The sequence below is a fragment of the Brassica rapa genome, chromosome A02 (assembly GCF_000309985.2).
Source record: "Brassica rapa cultivar Chiifu-401-42 chromosome A02, CAAS_Brap_v3.01, whole genome shotgun sequence".
In the NCBI taxonomy this organism is placed as follows: Eukaryota; Viridiplantae; Streptophyta; class Magnoliopsida; order Brassicales; family Brassicaceae; genus Brassica; species Brassica rapa.
In genome coordinates this window covers 15,742,684-15,761,390 of record NC_024796.2, presented here as the reverse complement: position 1 = coordinate 15,761,390, position 18,707 = coordinate 15,742,684, and the positions used below count along the sequence as shown (strand labels likewise).

General features: G+C 36.8%; 1 protein-coding gene across 1 annotated transcript; it reads right to left on the bottom strand.

Moving 5' to 3' along the window:
* Positions 1-690: 690 nt before the first annotated feature.
* Positions 691-16,742, bottom strand: LOC103853292 (protein ILITYHIA). Its single transcript, XM_009130214.3, has 60 exons — positions 16,478-16,742; positions 15,942-16,318; positions 15,701-15,832; positions 15,213-15,594; positions 14,925-15,071; positions 14,628-14,812; positions 14,420-14,546; positions 14,241-14,314; positions 14,048-14,124; positions 13,931-13,967; positions 13,692-13,858; positions 13,417-13,603; positions 13,243-13,320; positions 13,021-13,140; positions 12,875-12,934; positions 12,593-12,682; positions 12,397-12,487; positions 12,152-12,321; positions 11,701-11,994; positions 11,500-11,616; positions 11,300-11,401; positions 11,070-11,219; positions 10,697-10,861; positions 10,445-10,624; positions 10,183-10,305; positions 10,016-10,096; positions 9,816-9,932; positions 9,556-9,728; positions 9,044-9,121; positions 8,805-8,952; positions 8,332-8,454; positions 8,107-8,163; positions 7,919-8,029; positions 7,647-7,838; positions 7,394-7,567; positions 6,924-7,034; positions 6,778-6,847; positions 6,617-6,695; positions 6,225-6,327; positions 5,822-5,992; positions 5,610-5,732; positions 5,418-5,531; positions 4,951-5,057; positions 4,760-4,811; positions 4,572-4,678; positions 4,426-4,485; positions 4,214-4,328; positions 4,015-4,125; positions 3,798-3,935; positions 3,603-3,725; positions 3,431-3,502; positions 3,146-3,258; positions 2,795-2,953; positions 2,553-2,649; positions 2,283-2,465; positions 1,931-2,125; positions 1,678-1,860; positions 1,454-1,586; positions 1,247-1,325; positions 691-1,034 (listed from the first exon to the last, which is right to left on the bottom strand). The coding sequence occupies exons 1-60, from the start codon at positions 16,590-16,592 to the stop codon at positions 992-994; spliced, it is 7,842 nt and encodes a 2,613-aa protein (XP_009128462.1). The 5' UTR covers positions 16,593-16,742; the 3' UTR covers positions 691-991.
* Positions 16,743-18,707: the final 1,965 nt, after the last annotated feature.

Genomic DNA, 18,707 nt, shown 5'->3' with positions numbered 1-18,707 from the left:
TCATCTTTTTTTTGTTAAAATTCATTGTGGTGATGACACACATATACATAACACTTTATAAATAGTGTCTAAAAATTCTCTGAAAAAAAAACTAAAATAATGTATTTTCATCAAAATAATACGCGAAGAAGAAGACCAAGACAGGTTTTATGAGGTAAAAGAATTTAATTGAACATAATATGTTCGGTTGCACATCCGTATTTTTGATTTCTTAAAACTAAAGAGGTAAAACTGTAAAAGTACTTTTGTACCTTATTATTTAAATATATACATTTAAATAATTATTTGAATAATCAAAAATTAAATTAAATTAAAGAAAGATATTATTTTCGAATAATACATTTTTAATTCATACTTTTATTTATTATTTTATCTTTTTGTTTCAATACTTTTTCAAAATTTATTTTGAAATTTGAAAAAATATTTTTGAAACTATTTTTCTTATTTTAAATTTCAATTTTTAGATATTTATTTTTAAATCCTAAATCCTACCCCAAAATTTCACCTTTCAAATCTAACACTAAAGTTAGATTAGTTAACTATGAGAAACTGAGTATAAATATATGTTTAACTACTTTTTTTGCCATCAAAAGTTTACCTATTTTTTATAATATTTATGATAAAAAATTTGGTCTTTCTGGTAAATATTGATGAGTTTTCTTTTATTGGGAATTTTAGTGATGAGTGAAGTACAGAGGGATGGCGTGGATTCAGTAGTAGAGTTTTGTAAAGTCAATGTAAAACAAAATCATGAAGAGAAACCATTTCCGACATTACAAAACCAGTACATAATTTGCAAGCAAAAAAACAAATATTTGATAAACCAAAACAAGGTATAATCTATCTCATCGGTGTAACTGTTGCTAGTCTCATGCCAATGAATCCAGATCAAGTATCATCCGCAACTCACGGGATAATGCTTTTGCAGAAATGCGTATAGGGAAAAACCAATGAACCTCTTCTACGAAGTGGAGAGAACACAAGTTTCCTCCTACCCACGCCCATCATCATCTTCACTATCGTCGCTGTCATCGCTGTAAAGGTAATATATGTGAGTCCATCCGAACTTTATCCACAACAAAGGTCCAGGCATCAAAGGCATGCAAGCATTAATTATGGTTTTAAAAAAATTCTACGTTTATAGATTTCATCATTCTATGGACTGAAGGATAAGCCATATCTTGAATCGTTTATGGCAGATGAATGACTAAAATGTATAAAGTGAAATGTAATGAAGATAAAGTACCTTTGTTCAGGCAACTTGGATAACCGTCGGGCATCCAATCCTGTGATATATTTTTGAGCTGCTTGAACATTTTCTGCGCCTGGAGAGGTCAACAAATGTAAATTAGTAACAGAAACTTACATGCGTATGCACTCAAACTGTGCCAGCATAAATGGTTGGAACTCAAAACTGAGAAGTGTCCAGAGATATGTTATCCAGATTCAATACCCTTTGTTAACTGGAACACGTGCATAGCACATCTTTCGGCAGCAAGTCTCACTGGTGTGCTTCCATCTTTCAAACATTCAGCAAGCGGAGGCCCTATAACACTGACATTGGCAATGGTTGCTGCCGGGTTATTCTGTAAAAAAAAGACACGTCTTACGTTACCGCCTTACGTATCACTAACAAAGGAATCAACTCAAAACGACTACTAGAATCTTATTACTTACTTTTGCAAAAGCTTTAAGTGAAGAGAGAGCTCTTCTTCGGACCTCACTCGAGTCATCATGCAAAGCTGAGACTATCGATGAAAGGATATCGATAACCACTCTTGCTGTGTTGGAAGGCTCAATTGCAAGTTGATGTAGCAAAAGCCTTCCCAAGGCCTTTGTCGAGGTTTCACGTAATGGAAACTATTTAAAAGAAGATGTCAGAATTAGTCAAACAGATAACCATGGAAAACTTATGTCTCACAAAGGGTACCTTCTCGTCTTTCAAAGAGCTCTTAAGAGAATTTAACACTGCGGAAAAGAGTGGAGATGTCATAATGGTCGAAGGGTTGTGCTTCAGCAAGGATGCAATACAGAGAACTGAGCCATGCCTAGAGCTCCATTTTGGTGAAGTAGATAAAGAAATGATTTCCTGAAGCAGAACACTGAGTTGTGCAGCTTCTAGGTACTGCAAAAATACAACAGTAAGAAGTTCATCAAAAGTACAATTATCACATAACTACTGCAAAAATACAATAGTAAGAAGCTTGGGCTTCATCAAAGCATAGTACAATTATCACATAACTAAAAACAAAAAGTTCCGTTGGCATGTAAAAACCCCATACCTGTGATAAGACACCCAGCATGCTAGTGGCAAAAATTCGAACTTGGTCATCATCATTGTGCATTAGTTCCTTAATGAGATCAAAAATGCGTATTCTAACAGCAGGCCCAATGCTCTTCCCAGCATGTTTTATTACACCTCTCATAGCAGATAGAATGGCCTCACGTACCCCAGAATCTGCAGCCTGATACACAACGGATTTCAGAAACTAACAACTAGATCTACAAATTACTGAAATTATGCATCGGTTGCTAAGACATGCAAAAATTACCACGAAACTAGTCGTCAAGTCACCAACTAATGGGTCAATCCTCGTGCTTAATGCACTAAGCTTCCCCAAGGCAAGCGCAGCACTAGAACGGATGGTCCTGCAGTGTGAAAGTAGACGAGAATACGATGATCAGAAATGAACAATACAACTCCATTTTCTAGAGAACACATTCCACAGACCGGACTAAATCCGAACTGTTACCGAGATAGCTGTTTCCTTTCACTACATATTTATAAACTTACCTTGTAGGGTCTTGTAGACACTTGACAAATGTTGTTTGAAGTTGAGGGAGGAACGGCTTAAGCGCCATCCCACCCCTTTGTATTAGAATGATTAATGTAGCCAAGATAGCGCTTTTGACCTGCCATGGAAACCGATCTCCTATGATCCGAATAAGAGGCCTGAAATAACAATAAATGTAAATCTTAGTTCAACAGACAGTTCCATACCTTATAACATTTTAATGGTATTTTTTCAGTGAAACTTTGAACATAATTAATCCAAATAAAAGCTTTGGTAAAGTAAGAAATACTGCTTTTCGATTAGTAGCAGAAGTAGCGAAACAAAGGAATTAAGATTCACACACTGCATACCCTGTTATCGGTATGACGAACTCCTTCAATGCTTCCTCGCTAGTAACTTCAATAAGTTCACCAAGACCAAGTGCAGCTTGCTCTCTTAACTCGGCTGATCCACTAATTAGACCCTGGAAGTCATAGCAAAAGGATTATACTAAACGGAGTATTATCTCTGACTTCGGTAAGAAAAATTCCAAATGCGAGATAAGCTCAAGCCACCCAAAAACCAATGCTTATACACAATTTAAAGATCTGATTTAAGTTTGCCTTGGCACTAGAAAAGTAAGATTTACAGAATACCTGTAAAAATACTGGAAGTAATGGCTTAAGGGATTTAGGAAGGCATAAACCCGAAATAACAACATATCCTCCCTGCATTTCAAGTAACACAGAAAACATCACTCATCTGTAATATAATCGCTTATTAATCTCTGTTATAGTGACATTCTTTGAAATATAGCACAAAGCTGACCTTCCGCTTTCTGCGCTCTTTGTCCCTAGCTGTAGATACAGCATCACGTACAAGTTTTATATATGAAGGAAGTACTTCTTTTGGAACTGAACCAATAACCCTAGCCAAAGCTTCCCAGGAAACCTGTTTCAAGGAGAGCAAGTTAGACAAGACATGCTCACTTTAACTCTTTCCGTTTTTGGAAAACTAGCCTACCGCAACAGTTGTTGAATCAGAATCACTGAGCATAACAATCAAGGTAGATATCATGTTTGGAGCTTCATCAACCAAGTAAAGCTTGCTACTCTTGAAGAAGTAACCAATCAGATAGGAAGAACTTCTTCTTATTGATGCCTGAAAACAAACAATTTAAACACCTTAATTACTTGCATGCCAAAGTAATATACTTAATTAAAAGAGCTAACAAACAAACCTGACTATCAGACACTCCTTTGAGAAGTTCTGATAATAGAGTTTCAACTCCTTCTTCGTCGATCACAAGAACCACCCTCTGTGCTGCCTCTTGTGCCAATTCTTGTACTTCCTGCGACAAGAAATATGACCATAAGCTCAAATAAAAAGATAAGAATTGCCTTCATACAAATTTGAGTGGTGACAATCTTATTCTTTACCTTATTTTCATCTCCCATTGCAGAGAGCAAAGCAGGAAGTATGGTCCCGAGATGAGTGTTAAAACCAGCACCCGCAACTTCGGCTAAGGCTCCAATAGCATGTGCATTTAAGGCACTAGACATAGCATTTTTTAATGTTTGAGACAACAAAAGAGTAACTCATTATGCTTGATGATGAATATATACAGAAGTAGACAAAAAGGAACACATACGAGAGAGGTAGATGAACAAGCTTGGGCAAGATATGCGGAAGAACAGCAGCTGTCCTAACACTGATATTCCAAAAGTCAATTCAGCAAACCAGAAAACCTCGAACGGGAAACGGGAACAAGAGCCCGAGGAACAAGTAAAAGAAAACCTTATTATTTGTTTAAGACCGTCCAGGGCAGTATTAGACATTTCATCATCTTCTAATGCTTCCAGAAGAGTTGGGATAATCTCATCCATTGCTTGCAATCCAGCGCTCTACATTTCAAAGTAGACAAACAATAAATATAATATAAATGGAAGAACAAGCTTATAAGCAACAGAATTCAGTACAGGTACCTTGTACAGAGTGCTGAATGCTAGTCCAGCAGATTCACGAACCTCAAGAGAACTGTAGACGAAAGTTATAGATATTCAGAATGTTAAATCTTTCAATAGAATAAAGAAACATACTGAATAAGAAGCTGATGCATTCATTCAATTCATCAAACCACTCTTTCTAGGTGTGCTTTAGGAAGAATAAAACAAACCTATCACAAAGTGCTGTCCGAATTGTGGGGATGAGCTGATCCATGAAACTCAGCAACTGACTCCTCCCAGCACTTGCCATTACTTCATTCAGGCCAATGCATACTCCCTGTCAATCATGTATTACAATATCAAGCCAACGTGTTAAGAGATGAATGACATGTGCCTGATATGTCTGCATATGCTTAACATCAGTTAGTCAATCTTAAAACATTTAAACATCGCATGGACATAAAATCATGAATCAGGTCTCAAATTCATTGAACATAAATAAACCAGTAGTACCTAATACCTAATTTAAGAGATTAAATAAATAAATGTCAGTGACTAGACATAGCAACGATGTCAGCTCTACTATGATAAAAATAAAAAACATCACTTCATGGTTAGCAACATCACTATAATATCTAAAATAGTTCATTGAGAAAAAAAAAGCACAAAAAGTTTATTGGTTCGGCATTAGGCTTACTTGTCGTTTGTCAACATCCGGATCTTTCAGCCCTTTGGCTAAGATTGGAATGATAAGAGGAAGCACCCTTTCACCAAGCTTCCTGACAAGCTCTCCAAGTGATCTTCCTGCTACCTACACAGTATAATAGACTTAGACAACCACAGGTTAAAAATACAGGGAAAGAGAGAGAAAAAAAAGTAGGATCCAAACCTGCCGCCTCTCAGAGGATGGTGATGCTAAAGACGATATTAATGTACTCATCAAGATTGGCATTATTTCCTTCAATGTTTTTGGTGTATTTGCGACGATGGTTTTCCATACATGTAGTGCAGCCTGGAAAAAGCAGACATTTTATTTTTCATCTCACAAGTGAAGTACATACATTTAAACAAAACACGTAGATGAACATGTAATAACATTACCTGACGAACAGACAAACTAACATCAGTCCGGACCATATATAAGGCAGCAAGAACTTCATTGCGCTTGTCCATTCCTAAAATATCAATAATTGCTCGACCCTGCGCTTCAGTACTTGCACCTTCATCATCACTTCCACCCTCCAGCAGAGCTTTACCCGAAGTACCAGCAACCTAGTATCAAAGCTCCAAATATCAGTACTGCTGAAGATAATTGTAAATTATTTCACACGATAATTGTAAATTATTTCACACTCTTTGAACTTGTACATTACACACAGAAAACAAGGCACTGCAACATCTATAACAGGCTATGAGGATAACAACGGTTACCAAGTAAGTATTGGGCTACAGGTTGTGGGTGGGTATTAAACAACAAGGAAAACACAAGAGAAAATATATTAACCTTGAACAATAGATCCCCAAGCAGTTCAACGGAACTTTGACGGATTCGCCAATTGTCATTAAAAATACCATCCTCCACAGCTGGAAGAAGAAGAGGCAGAGACCTGTATAACAAATTATGCAAATTCAGACCTGAGATGTTGAATAATAAAAGAAGCTTCTCTAAATACCAACAATCAATTAAAATAGAATTTATCAACTGAATCTTTCATGGGCTACTCCAGTTTATAATTTCCAATTGGTCCAAGAGGAAAAATAGAGTAACAAAATTAAAGGAACTAATCAAATGAGTAGAAATATAATCAATCAAGGATCATGGTAAGTCAACATTACATAATCTAGTTAACCATGCAACCAAGAGATAAAAAAGAAACAGATGGTGAAAATTCGTACGTTATTGCATGGTGCTCCACCAGTACATGGCCAGCCCCCAGGGCTGCATCACGAACAGATTCATTCTCATCGGCAAGACCTAAAGTATTAGGGCACCATCAGTTTTCATAAGTCAAACCCTAGTCTAGAAGTTAAAAGTCTGCTAAAAGTGATAGGTTCACCATCCAGAATGGCTGGTAACACAAGCTGCAAGTAGTTTTGGAATTGAGCACCCAAGGACCTTGGTAAGAACTGCAATTAACAAGCGAAAGCTTTTAGAAAAATCTTACGAGAGTGAAGTTTGAGGAATATCTGTGACAGACTTCACCTTGAAAAGCGTAAGGTAACCATCCCGGACTGATGCTTTTTGATGAGAACAATGACGAATGAGATCAGGAAGTACATTCTCAAAGTACTCTGTCCCAAGAGCTGCTAAAACCTGAAGAGAAACATAAAGAAAATAAATGATAACATATGCAGCTATAATTAGTCAGAAACAATTGTTAGCAGAAGCTGAGATCACCGATTTTGCAATCTGATCTATTTCCAAAGATGCTATACACCATATCAGTTTCGGATGTACTTAATAACAACATTATACGTTGGTACCATATTGATCGAAGACGAGCATAAATATATACAGAGACGTCTCCATAAAATTGAATAATAAAATTCTAATTCTCATGTACTGGAAAAGTGCTAAAGCTAACAGATAATGTAGTGAATTTACACGACATCAAACTAGGTGTTTTGACGTAAGGAAACAAAGCAAGCAAAAATACATTTTACTCTACATACCTCACTTAAGCCCTGAGCAGCTCCAGATCTTTCAACATTGCTTGTATCAGATTTTAGAGTCTCGAATAGCCATGGAACAAGATCTGGGAAATTGTCCTCTCCCATTCCTCTGATAAGTGACCCTACAGCCCTTGCTGCCACAGAACGTACCTCGGGAATTGGATCCACAAGAACCTGACAACTCCAGTGTTCAAACGAATATAAAAACGTATGTAAGAGAGAACTCATTATTTTGTTAAGAACGGAAAATTACCTTTTTAACCTCGGGAAGCAGCAATCCTATGTAAGGAATCATATCCTTTGGCTCTGTCACCAAAGAACACATATTACCTACAATTTGGGAAGCTTTCTTTTTCGTTTCAGAACTCCTTTCTCTTAATCCTCTATGGACTATTGGTACCAATAGTGCAAGTGAAGGGGCATCAACAGAATTTACGAATGTTGTCTGGAACAAGAGAAGAGAAAGTGAGAAGAAAAAAGCAAAAGAAGAGAAATACAACCACAAGAGAAATATAGAATCCTTACTTGAAGAAGGATGTCGAGAGAATGTCGTGTGTACTCATTCGGATCTGTTAAGGCCAATAGAAGAGTGGGGACAAGAGAGGATATCTCTGGGTTCTTTATGACACTTCCAACCTAAGAATAATTGTTGAGAAGACTCAAGTCAGTAAAGTCTACGAAATATGGAATATGTTCTGTTATATCAGTCCAACCTGCTGAAGTGCCAGCTGCCCAGCTGACTGAACTTTTGGATGTGTATCCGTCAAAACCTGTATAGTTTTACGTCATGGAATCAGATAATATCAAATAACCTACGGAACGAAATTCTATCCCAGGATGAAATCTATATGCATAACGAAAAGCCCCAAATTGGTCAGGGGAAACCAAAAGTAAGGGTATCAATTAAGAAGCAACTGAAAACTACATGCATTACACACCTCTGTAAGTTTTGGCACAACCCCAGGAAGGCATTGAGACAGTTGCTGAGGATTACAAAATGCCATAGCTCCGAGGAGCTGTACACTGCTTTGCTTTGTTCTCCATGCTTTATCTTCAAGACCCTATCAAAAACAACGAAATAAGCAGAAACGTACACTTCATGCAAGACCAAAGAATAAAAGCAACGAGTAATAGCAGCTTTACTAACCAAACCTTATTACTTAGGTGCAACACTAAAACAGAATAGAACTATAAGAAAAGGGAGTGATAATCAAAATGCAATCATACAAGCATCAGTAAAAATTTTCCATCTATTTAATTCCACCAAAAGCATATAAACGAAAAAGAAAATAGCACTATCACATACTTTATACAATAAAAACGACGATCATAAGCAGAGCACATGTCAATGCACAAAACCTTAGTTATAGAAACTAAACTTAAAGATCTTTAGAATAGTATAAACTATCACCTTGAGTAGAGAAGGAAGGACAAGTTTCACACCATATGCGGATAGATGAGACATCATAGCTCGAGCTGCACATTCTGCTGCTTCACGAACAGCCCCAACTTGGTCAGAGAACGACACCAGAAGCAAGGGTAACATCTTGATCACATACCTTAATCAAAAGAATCAAATATGAGATTATTAGCAAGTTGCAACTTGCAACATTAGCTTTTAACATGTTGATCACTAGAGATTTCACTTACGGTTCAAATAATTTTCCAAGCTTCTCGCAGAGACATTCAAATGCAAGTAGCGCTCCTTCACGCCGTTTTGCAAGATTTCTGCAGCCAAAACACAAAGGGCTTAGCGGATGTGAAGAAAGGTTTGCATATTATCCCTACATATGATAAAAAAATATATAGCACTGCAAGAAAAACGACAGCAGTTAAATACGCCACTGCGGTGGAATATTGACCTACATAAAAAGTAGCAGGATATTATACAAAATATATGATAACTACATATGGAACAAAAATACAGGATTAAACAAAAACAAAAAAGCACAGTTAAATAACCCACTACAATGGTTCATGCTAATTCATGAGAAGGGACTTTTGACTCTGACAGCTAAAAGACCAAAGCAAAATAAGAAAAAAGTGAATAGATTCACAAGCCAAAATGAACGACAAAAGAAGCACATAAACAAAAAATTTAAAATACCATCTATAAATATGAAATAAAAAAGGATGCAAATAGGATGCAGACAGAGAAGCACCTGTCGATAAGAGCTTCTTGCAAAGTGACTACAAGACCATATTGCTTCAAGCTAGAAATTCCAAAGCCCATAACCACTCCCGCAAGACCAAAAGCCGCTCCTCTTCGCTCACCATATTTATCACTCTTCATTAGCTTATCCAAGAGCCTCGAAAAAAGGGCAGGGGAATCCTCCTAACAAAAAATGAGAGATACACGATGACAGGCCATAAAATTTCTTCAAGCCAACTAATAAGAAACAACGTAATCGCAAAAACATACTTTCTTTGATTGCACAAGTGGAGAAAGGCATGTTGAGACTGCACGCTGAACAGATTCTGAAGGTGTATCTAACACCTCCAACAGCTTTTCCACGACAGTAAGGACTTTAGGATCATCCTGTAATCATTAGTGAGCATATAAGATAGAGAAGAAAATCATGTGCGTTATAACAAGAATTACACAAACGGTAGAGTTATCACTTTTGCTAAGTGCTTTGCTAATGCTCCAGTGAATATAACAACACCCTCACGAACCAGATCATACGCCTCTTCATCTGATGCCTGCATGATAAGAGATTAGATGAAGCTCAGAAGCTATTTGTAATCATCATGAAACAAACAATGAAACGTTTTCTTGTAGACCAGACCTTCTTATTTAAATAATTCTCAAAGATGGGGAACAACAATGAAACGTTTTCTTTGCCATGCTTATCAATAATCATAATACCAGCATTGATCATCCTTCCACGAACATCGGGGTTGGGATCAGCCTGGATTTTGGGAAAAAAATACAAAGTTCATATAACGCTTTGAATAGACGTCAAAAGCTAGCTATAGTTTCAAAAACAACGTAAGTAGTGAGTTATTTCAATTCAGAAGCATTTATCTGACAGGGTGAGAAGAAAATACCAGAGCCCGGGATATCAAAAAGGTCATAACAGCAGGAAGGTCCTTTGTTGTCAAGACATCGGCAGCGGATTGCAGTGCCAAGGCAATTCCTTGCCTGCCTATCCAACCAGCATGGATGACATCCTCACCAGACGTAGTAGCATCACGAATGTACAGGGAAAATAAAGTAGAAAGTGATAGCTGCAAAAATAATTAATTTTTAAAAACCTTTCTTATTGTCACAAGAAGTAATGATTCAAGAAATGTTGTAACCTGGATTGACGTCGGACTTTCATGCAGTGCGGCAGCCAATGCTTCTGCTGCAGCTAATCGGACATTTAGATTTATATGAGAAAGTGCCTTAAAGATGCCTGAATAATCGGTGCCCAAGTCATAACCATAACGGGCCCAAATATCATCTGCTGTTTCAGCCACTGACTGCAAGCATTAAGATCACAGAGTATCAGATTGTGCAACGACACAATCATCTGAGGCTAAGAATTTTGTTAGCTCCAGCCAAGAACATCAGCTTAGTTGTTAAGACACAAACAAACATTCATATAGATATACGTACAATAGAAAACGAACTTAGTAATAACCAACAGCAAACATAACTAGATATTATATCAAATTATGAATGGTTAACCTTTTCAGGATCATGTACAGCTATCCATATGTTTGTGGCTATATCAACATTTTGGGGAAGGGAGTATTTGGAAACAGCTGGAATGCACTTTACTGCGTTTAAGCAGGCCATTCTGACATGAACATCTTTTGAATATACTCCATAGAGCGCCTGTAAACATGAAATGAAATATAAGTTATAACTCTACAGAACCAGAAATATAACACTATGTAACACAGGAAAATAAATACATTTGCGACATCATCTGCTTGCAATCCAAGACATAATTCATTCAGTGCAGGCCCAATTGATGCTTGATACGCAGGAACAACACCTAGCACATGATATAGAACCTGAAAATATTGATCAGACATGAAAAGATATGAGAACAATTAAATATTCAATAAAAGCTATAACAGTGTAAAAACAGATAGGGCTCAAGTCACTAAACTGATATCATCCGGAGTCTTGGAAGTGGCAGCATTGGATCTAGATGCATGTACAGAATGCGAAGCACATCATCGTGAAGTGTTGTCCGCTTTGATGACAGTAAAATTCGCTCCAGTATCTGACAAGACAAAAAGCCGAGCTCATTCAGTGACAAGAAATACAAGTTAATATATAATGTCAACAGAAATGATAAGAAACAAACCGGGAAGATGAACGTGAAGGAATCTACAGGAAGTGGGCTTGATTTACAAGATACGGACAACCCGTTTACAATCCTCTCAAAAAGACCCTCATATGTTTTCCCAGCCTTGTCAACTGATGGTCGAAAATCAGATGAAGCATCAACTTCATCAATAGCGATCAAACGCAGAGCAGTTGCAATTTCTAGAGCCCAATTACACAGTGGCTGAACTGTACACCTTGCCAGCTTCACCATGTTCTCAAAGGCTGCATCACCTACAATATGGGATCGCAGCAAAGGATCCAAAAACCTGGCCTGGGAAAGAAAAGTTTAAGAGCTTAATCTTAAAATTATGGAAGTGGCAGTAGCAGAGGAATGAAATTTAACTGTTTCCAAAACTGTTTCTTCGTTTTGTGGCACTAAGATATGTACTACAACTCTTATGGAACTAAGCACCGAAGCTTTTACATACCAAAGACGGTAACTGACTGTGACAAAACACAGGATTAGCAAGACACATCTCCCCAAGAGCATGAAGAACCAGCGAAAGATTTTTTTGTATCATGTGAACCTTTTCCCGTATGGAGGCTTCCTCTTTGAGCATCAGTTCACGTGCCTCTTCCTTTGGCGTTTTTCCTTTGTCTGCAAATATTATTTCACTTAAGAATATATGCTGAGGGGCTAATACTGAATAGAATGTTTCAACTATATGTGTACCAGCTTTCTTTGTCAACTTCGTACTGTCCCTTCTACCCGAATTTGCAGCATCCCTACTAGCCAACCCTTTCTTCAGAGAATGATTAGAAATCTACAACAAGTAACAAGAAGGAGATATTACTAGATACAATATGCTAAAAGTAGAACGACGTATGAAGTATAAAACACATAACATAGAGTAAACGAATGTAAGTACCGTCTCCGGCTTTGTGTGCTTGGCACCAATCGTTTCAGCAACATAAACACCTTGCTCACTTGAAAGCATTCCCTCAGGGGTCTGGAAGATCTGAATAAAAGCATAAAAATATAAGTAATAACTACTCAAAAGTTGCAGCTGAAAAGTATAGTAGCCATCGCACTCTGTATGAAATATTACAGTTAGACTTTAGAACTCGGCAAGTGTCTACGAAGAGAGGAAAGAAGTGCTAACTCCATAATGTACTATATTAAGACATACAGCAAAAATGAAAAGACGTACCTTAATGTCAGTCATCGAAAGCATATCATGAGATAGCCGATCTGGAAGTTCTTGCATATGCTAGAAAGATAAATAAAAAATATCAGCAAACAAACTAAACTTTAGAAATTCGTTCATTAGAAAACAAATTTGATTAAATGCAATACCATCTTAAACACTGTAAATGTGTCCTCTGGGGCCAGAGACATCATTGTGGACAAGGCATATACTGCCGCTTGCTGCTCAGAAGTTCTGGGACTCACTAGTCCCATTGGTCCAAGCAGACGCTGAAACATTTATTAAAATCAATAGTCGATTAATAATGATAAGCAACAAACGAAAACCACAAATCTTGGTGACGTAGAAGTCACTGACAGTCGTGAGATCACCTTGCAAACACTTTGTCCATTGGTAGACAAAAAAGTAGCAACATCAAGACCACAAGTCTTGAGACACTTTTGCAATCTCTGTGTATATCCAAAGGTGAAATCACTATTAAATAGTGCAAATAAAAGAAACATGATTAAGTATTAACAAAACAAAATTAGTAATGTCAAAATTACCTTCCAAACAGCATCTCTTTTTCCAGTACCAACTATGATTGGATGATGTGAGCAAAATATGGCACGATCAATCCATGAGCTGGGAGGTCCAGCAACTGCAGCCGATGAAATAACAATCAAAGCCTTCACTAACACCTCTACAGAAGGGACGAGGGGAGCTTGTTGATCCACGGAATTATCTCTGTCACTACAGACGTGCCAAGTTAGTACCTAGAATGAATGAGTCGATATTGGCATTTTGGTCACAACCATTAAAAATGTGAAATGAGTTGTACCTGGTTCTAGAAGAAACGATTTTTTCCTGAGTAAGTGAAAGGAAACCCGAGAATTCATCTAAAAGGGTAGTGGCAAACTGTGAAGTTGTGTGAAAGATCTTGGTAACAGAATTGTAAGCTGATCTACGGACATTCCAGCTTGAATGGCAGAGTAGAAATAAAAGCAACTGCATAGAAAATGACACCTTAGGTCCAGAACAAGAAGAAAAGGTTACCAAACATGATCTCGCTTAGTTTACCTGTGACAGTGGTTTCACTGAAAATGCTTCCAAGACCCTAAAATTAAGCAGGAGAAATGGTTAAGACTTATACAAACAGGCAAACAACGAATCTCCAGCATTAGGCAGCACATTTACCTGGAGGAATGTTCCACGAGTAGCACCTCAAGAAGCTCGACACATAAAACACAGTCATCACTTGATAGTTTTGAGGCCTTTTAGTTGTTACATACAAAACGAAGAAAAAAGCAAAGTAAAAGTGAGTACCTTGCCATGGCAAGAGCAGATCACAGAATAAGTACCAGAAGTAAATATATACAGAAAATATTACCATGTTAATTTGCACAAGCGAGGGCTCATGTTGGGATATCAAAGTCCATAACTTCTCCTTCACCATCGTATCCTCTGGAGATAACACGAGGAAAATAAAACGATTAAGCAGAAAGTGACACTGGACCTTCAGATTCTACTGAATAAGAGCAAAGTGACACGTAAGCTCCTGGTTTAAACCTGCTTTGATGTCACAAGCAGCAATCTTGGAAACGATCAGCAGAGCATACATTCCATCCAGACGTTGTACAGCCTTTGTAAAACCGGTTTTTACAAGTTGAATTAAAGGGGACAGCAAGTCTGATATCTGTAGTATATAGTAAATAGCGTATTTAGTCAAAGAGAGGGTTGAGATTATAAAAGTCAGAAAAGATGCTTGCAAGGAGACCTGAGATATTGTATCAGGGTTTCTGCATATGATCCGTAGACAGCGGAGATGCCCTCGCCTTAGAGCTTCTTTCTCCTTAAGACCGGCGGCGATGAAAGAAACAAAGTTTGGTTGGACTGCATCAGAAGATCGAGACACCCAGGAAGCTAAGGCCGACAAAATTGAAAGTTTTACGTCTTCATTTCCTACAGATAATAATAAGTAATCAGTTAGAAGGCGACAATAAAGGTAGAGAGTTAAACTAAATCCGGAAAAGTTTTGTTCACTTAAAAGGGATATGAATCATCCAAAAGTTACCTTCGTCCTTGTAGCAGGCTATGAGAAAGCTGCATACTGTCCTAGACAAAGAACCAATATACTTTCCTTCAGGAGCAGTTGCCAGTTCTTGCACTGCAGACAGCATCCCAATTCTTTGATGTGGAGATTGAAGTCTTCCTTCAGAACCTTCAAGACAGAATCCCGCATTTAATCATATAATATCAGTTAGGATAATAGTCAGCATGCCTATTCGCTATCTATAAATTAAGAAGAAATCGGACATACAGGTATGAGGAATTCAATGAATAACAAGGCATAAAGACCTACCTCCAATTACAGCTTTAACGGACGCGAACATTGCTTCTATAGTATCAGGATTACTTGATTTTTCACTTAAGCACCTAACCATTGATAAAGCTCCAAGACGCCTGTCTTCATCCATATGCCGCGCTTGTGGTAAGATAACTGGCAGCAGTTCCATGGCATACTTACTTAAGTCAATGTTTACACTTGCTATTAGAAGTCCAACTGATTCCAGGACAATTTCGGGGTTGCGTTTCAACATTTTAAGTGCTGCTGGAAGGATGACAGTTTGGAATTCCTCATGTGACAAGCGCAGAAGAAGAGGTTGAAAACATTTACATATGTTTTGTCTCAGCTTTTCTCTAGAATTCAGGACATCTTTAACATAGATATCAACAAATATCGCCTGCAGACCAATGAAAAACAGAAGAGTTAAAGAAAAAAATCATTAGAAAATCAAGTTTTGTTTAAGAAACAAAGCGAAATGGAAAATTAAATTGTAACTATCTAACCTTCGACTGTTCAAACAGAGCAGGAGACGGACAAGTGAACTCGATCAGTAGTCCTAACAATTCAGGGGTATCCTTATATGGAATCCGAGAATTTTTAAGTTCGTCGATATATGCATTGTAGACAGATTGTGACTACAAAAAAAAAAAAAAAAAACCGAACAATCTTCATATATACACAGTTCATGCAACTGATTATCTAATTCAATTTGGGGAAAAAAAAGGCTGACAGACAAAGGCAGACCTGAGAGAACAAATGGAACATAAATCTCTTACAAGCCCTCCGCATACGGAAAGAACTCTCCATAACGACTCCAAGTAATGAAGCCTGTGCTGATGCTACCCTAACAAACCCATTCCTGGAAACGGTAGCAAACTGGCTTTTCCCCAGAAGAAGACATGACCAGGCTAGTAGTCGGTAACAGACGATACCGAAACAAGATTTCAACTCCTTCTCCATAACTTGTACAAGTAGGGCGGCGAAAGCTTTCATAAAGGTAACATTTTCCAAGCCTTTTACAATCAAATCATCTACAGCTTTCCGTGAGCCACGGTCATCATATATAGCCAACGTTTGGAATATTATGTCAACCAAAACAGTTGCAATATCAGACGACATATCTGCAGAGTAAATAATTCAGATCAAATCAGAAACGGCAATATAAATTGGAAAATGGGTTGAGCTGTGGCACATCAACTAGATCAGGATCAAGATCTTTTCCTCAAATAACTATTACTCAAAACAGGGAAGCAATGATAAGATGTTAAATAAATGCTGACCGAAATTGTGGAGAAACTGAGGGATTTCATGACGGAAGATCCGGACCCGGACTAAAGTGGAGCTTGTAGAGACTGAGCCAGCAATGGAGAGAAGACACTCCAAAGGAGTAGCCATTGACTGGAGGAGACAGGTTGCTAGGTCAGACAGAGGAACAGAAAGAAAGAAAGGTAAGGCTTCTTCTCTGTCGCTCCCTCGCTAACTAGGGTTTTTAGGCAGAGATGTTGCTAAGCCGCTCCTTTTCACAAGAACCTGAAACTACGCTTGTGGGCTTCGATTTATCTTTCGTTATTCTTTCGGCCTTTTCTCAAGTCCATTGATTTGAGTTAAAATCAAATATCTCCCCTCCTGTATATTTTATAGTAGGTAAAACTTATATATAAAGAAAATGGACAAAGATAGAAAGAAAGAGAAAGTTGTACATAGTATTTTGAAATTCGACTCGGACACTGAACCGGATGACTCCCGAATCACCAAATTATTGGGTTGATCGTGGGTGAACCGCAGATTTATAAGTTAATTAATTTATTATGTAATAATATATTAGCTATAAAAATACTATACATATTTTATGGTTTAAAAATATTTAGAAAATACTTAACTTTAGTTTCTTTTTATTTTTATTTACATACAAAATATCTAAAAATAGTTTAGATTATTTAGAATTTTTGTAGCAAGCTAAAAGTTATGACATCTAACAAAAAATATCAAGACTTAAAATCGATAAATATTTAAATGTCTATTGTGAATAATATAATTAAACTTCAAATCCAAAATATTTAAATGTCTAATGTGAATAATAAAATTAAACACCATTGTGATAAATTGTCGATAACAAAAATAAACTAACACCAAATCACATCAACTAATTTTGATTTTATATATCATAGTTCACTTCATTTTATGCATGTGGTATAGTGAAATCCTTATCAAAATCTGAAAACCAAAATAAAATAGGGTAATCGGCATTAAATATGATAAAAATCAGAAAGTTCAATCAATATTTTAAAAATTACGTCAAGATTTTATTGGTTTGTCACTTCATCATTTTGGGACATTCTTCAGCAAGAGCATTCTCTAATTCATTATATTCAAGCTCGCCAGGTTCTTCTTCTTCAACAATCCAAAACTGTGTTTTGTCAATAAATTCATAATCCACAGGATCATATGATCTTTTTCTTTTTGACCTGTAAGTTAAAAATGTAATCCCCTAGTTATTATTTACCAGATAATTTTTAAAAATTTGCTTATATGTCATTTTTACAAAGACTCTCACGAAAAAAAATGATGACATGACTCATGTCTAAATGTGAATTGGCAAAATCAAAACTTCCAACCCTAAAATTACCTCTCTATATATATACACACACAAAGAAAACTTTGCGAAAAAAACTACATAATTTTATCTAGTTATGTCTCCAGGTAACAAGATGCAGCCATCCAAATATGTGTGGTCACTCGAAAAGGGTATTTCAGTAGAATTTTTTTTTACCTTGGTAGAGTTAAGTTCCATTGTTTTGCCTTGCTAAAACTCGGGATTTTAGTCTCTAAAACTCAAGATCCATCTTTTCTTTGGTTTTTTGTTAAGTTTAACCATATTATGTTTCTCTTGAAGGATTTCTACACATGGCAGCATGAGTCATCTTCAAGACATAAGACTGTAATCTTTTTGTATGTTGGTGTAAGTGATTTTTCTGTTTTTTTTTTGTTTTTTGCTTTTTTGTACCTCCAAAATCTAAATTGTTTAATAAAATATGCTTCAGGACTCCAACAAAATTGATGATTTTAGTAAGACTAAAGTAACGAACGGTATGAATATCACATTATGATGACATTTAAAGTAAGAGAAAAACCTTTAGTCAAACTTCTTGATGAGTAAGTTAAATCCAAATTCATGGTCTGAATGGAGAATAACAAGTTATATCATGAAGGTGAAACACTAAGGTCTTCAGATTGCTGCGACAAGAATAATTTGTGTGCGATCCGAATATACTTTTATTGATTTCTTTATTCAGTTCTTTGAGTTCTATTTTTATAGATGTGAGATAACTGTTTGTGTTATTGTTTGTTTATGACTTGATTGCAAGCTAAGTGGGTAGAAAGAATTTAGGTTATTAGAAGCTTGAATGGGATAGATGATTGTATGTTAGGATGGGACTATGTGTTGTATGTGAGTGTTCGTGAAGTGTGGCATGATGAAGAGGAAGGAGTGTAAATTCTGTTGGGATGTTT

Coding starts and splice junctions, on each gene's coding strand:
- LOC103853292 (XM_009130214.3), bottom strand. CDS start 16,592: ATGGCTACTCCTTTGGAGTGTCTTCTCTCCATTGCTGGCTCAGTCTCT. Junction 15,072..15,212: donor CGTTAAAGCTGTAATTGGAG/GTAGGTCTTTAT, acceptor TCTGTCTTGAAG/GTTCTGAAGGAAGACTTCAA. Junction 4,812..4,950: donor CGGACAGCACTTTGTGATAG/GTTTGTTTTATT, acceptor TTTCGTCTACAG/TTCTCTTGAGGTTCGTGAAT.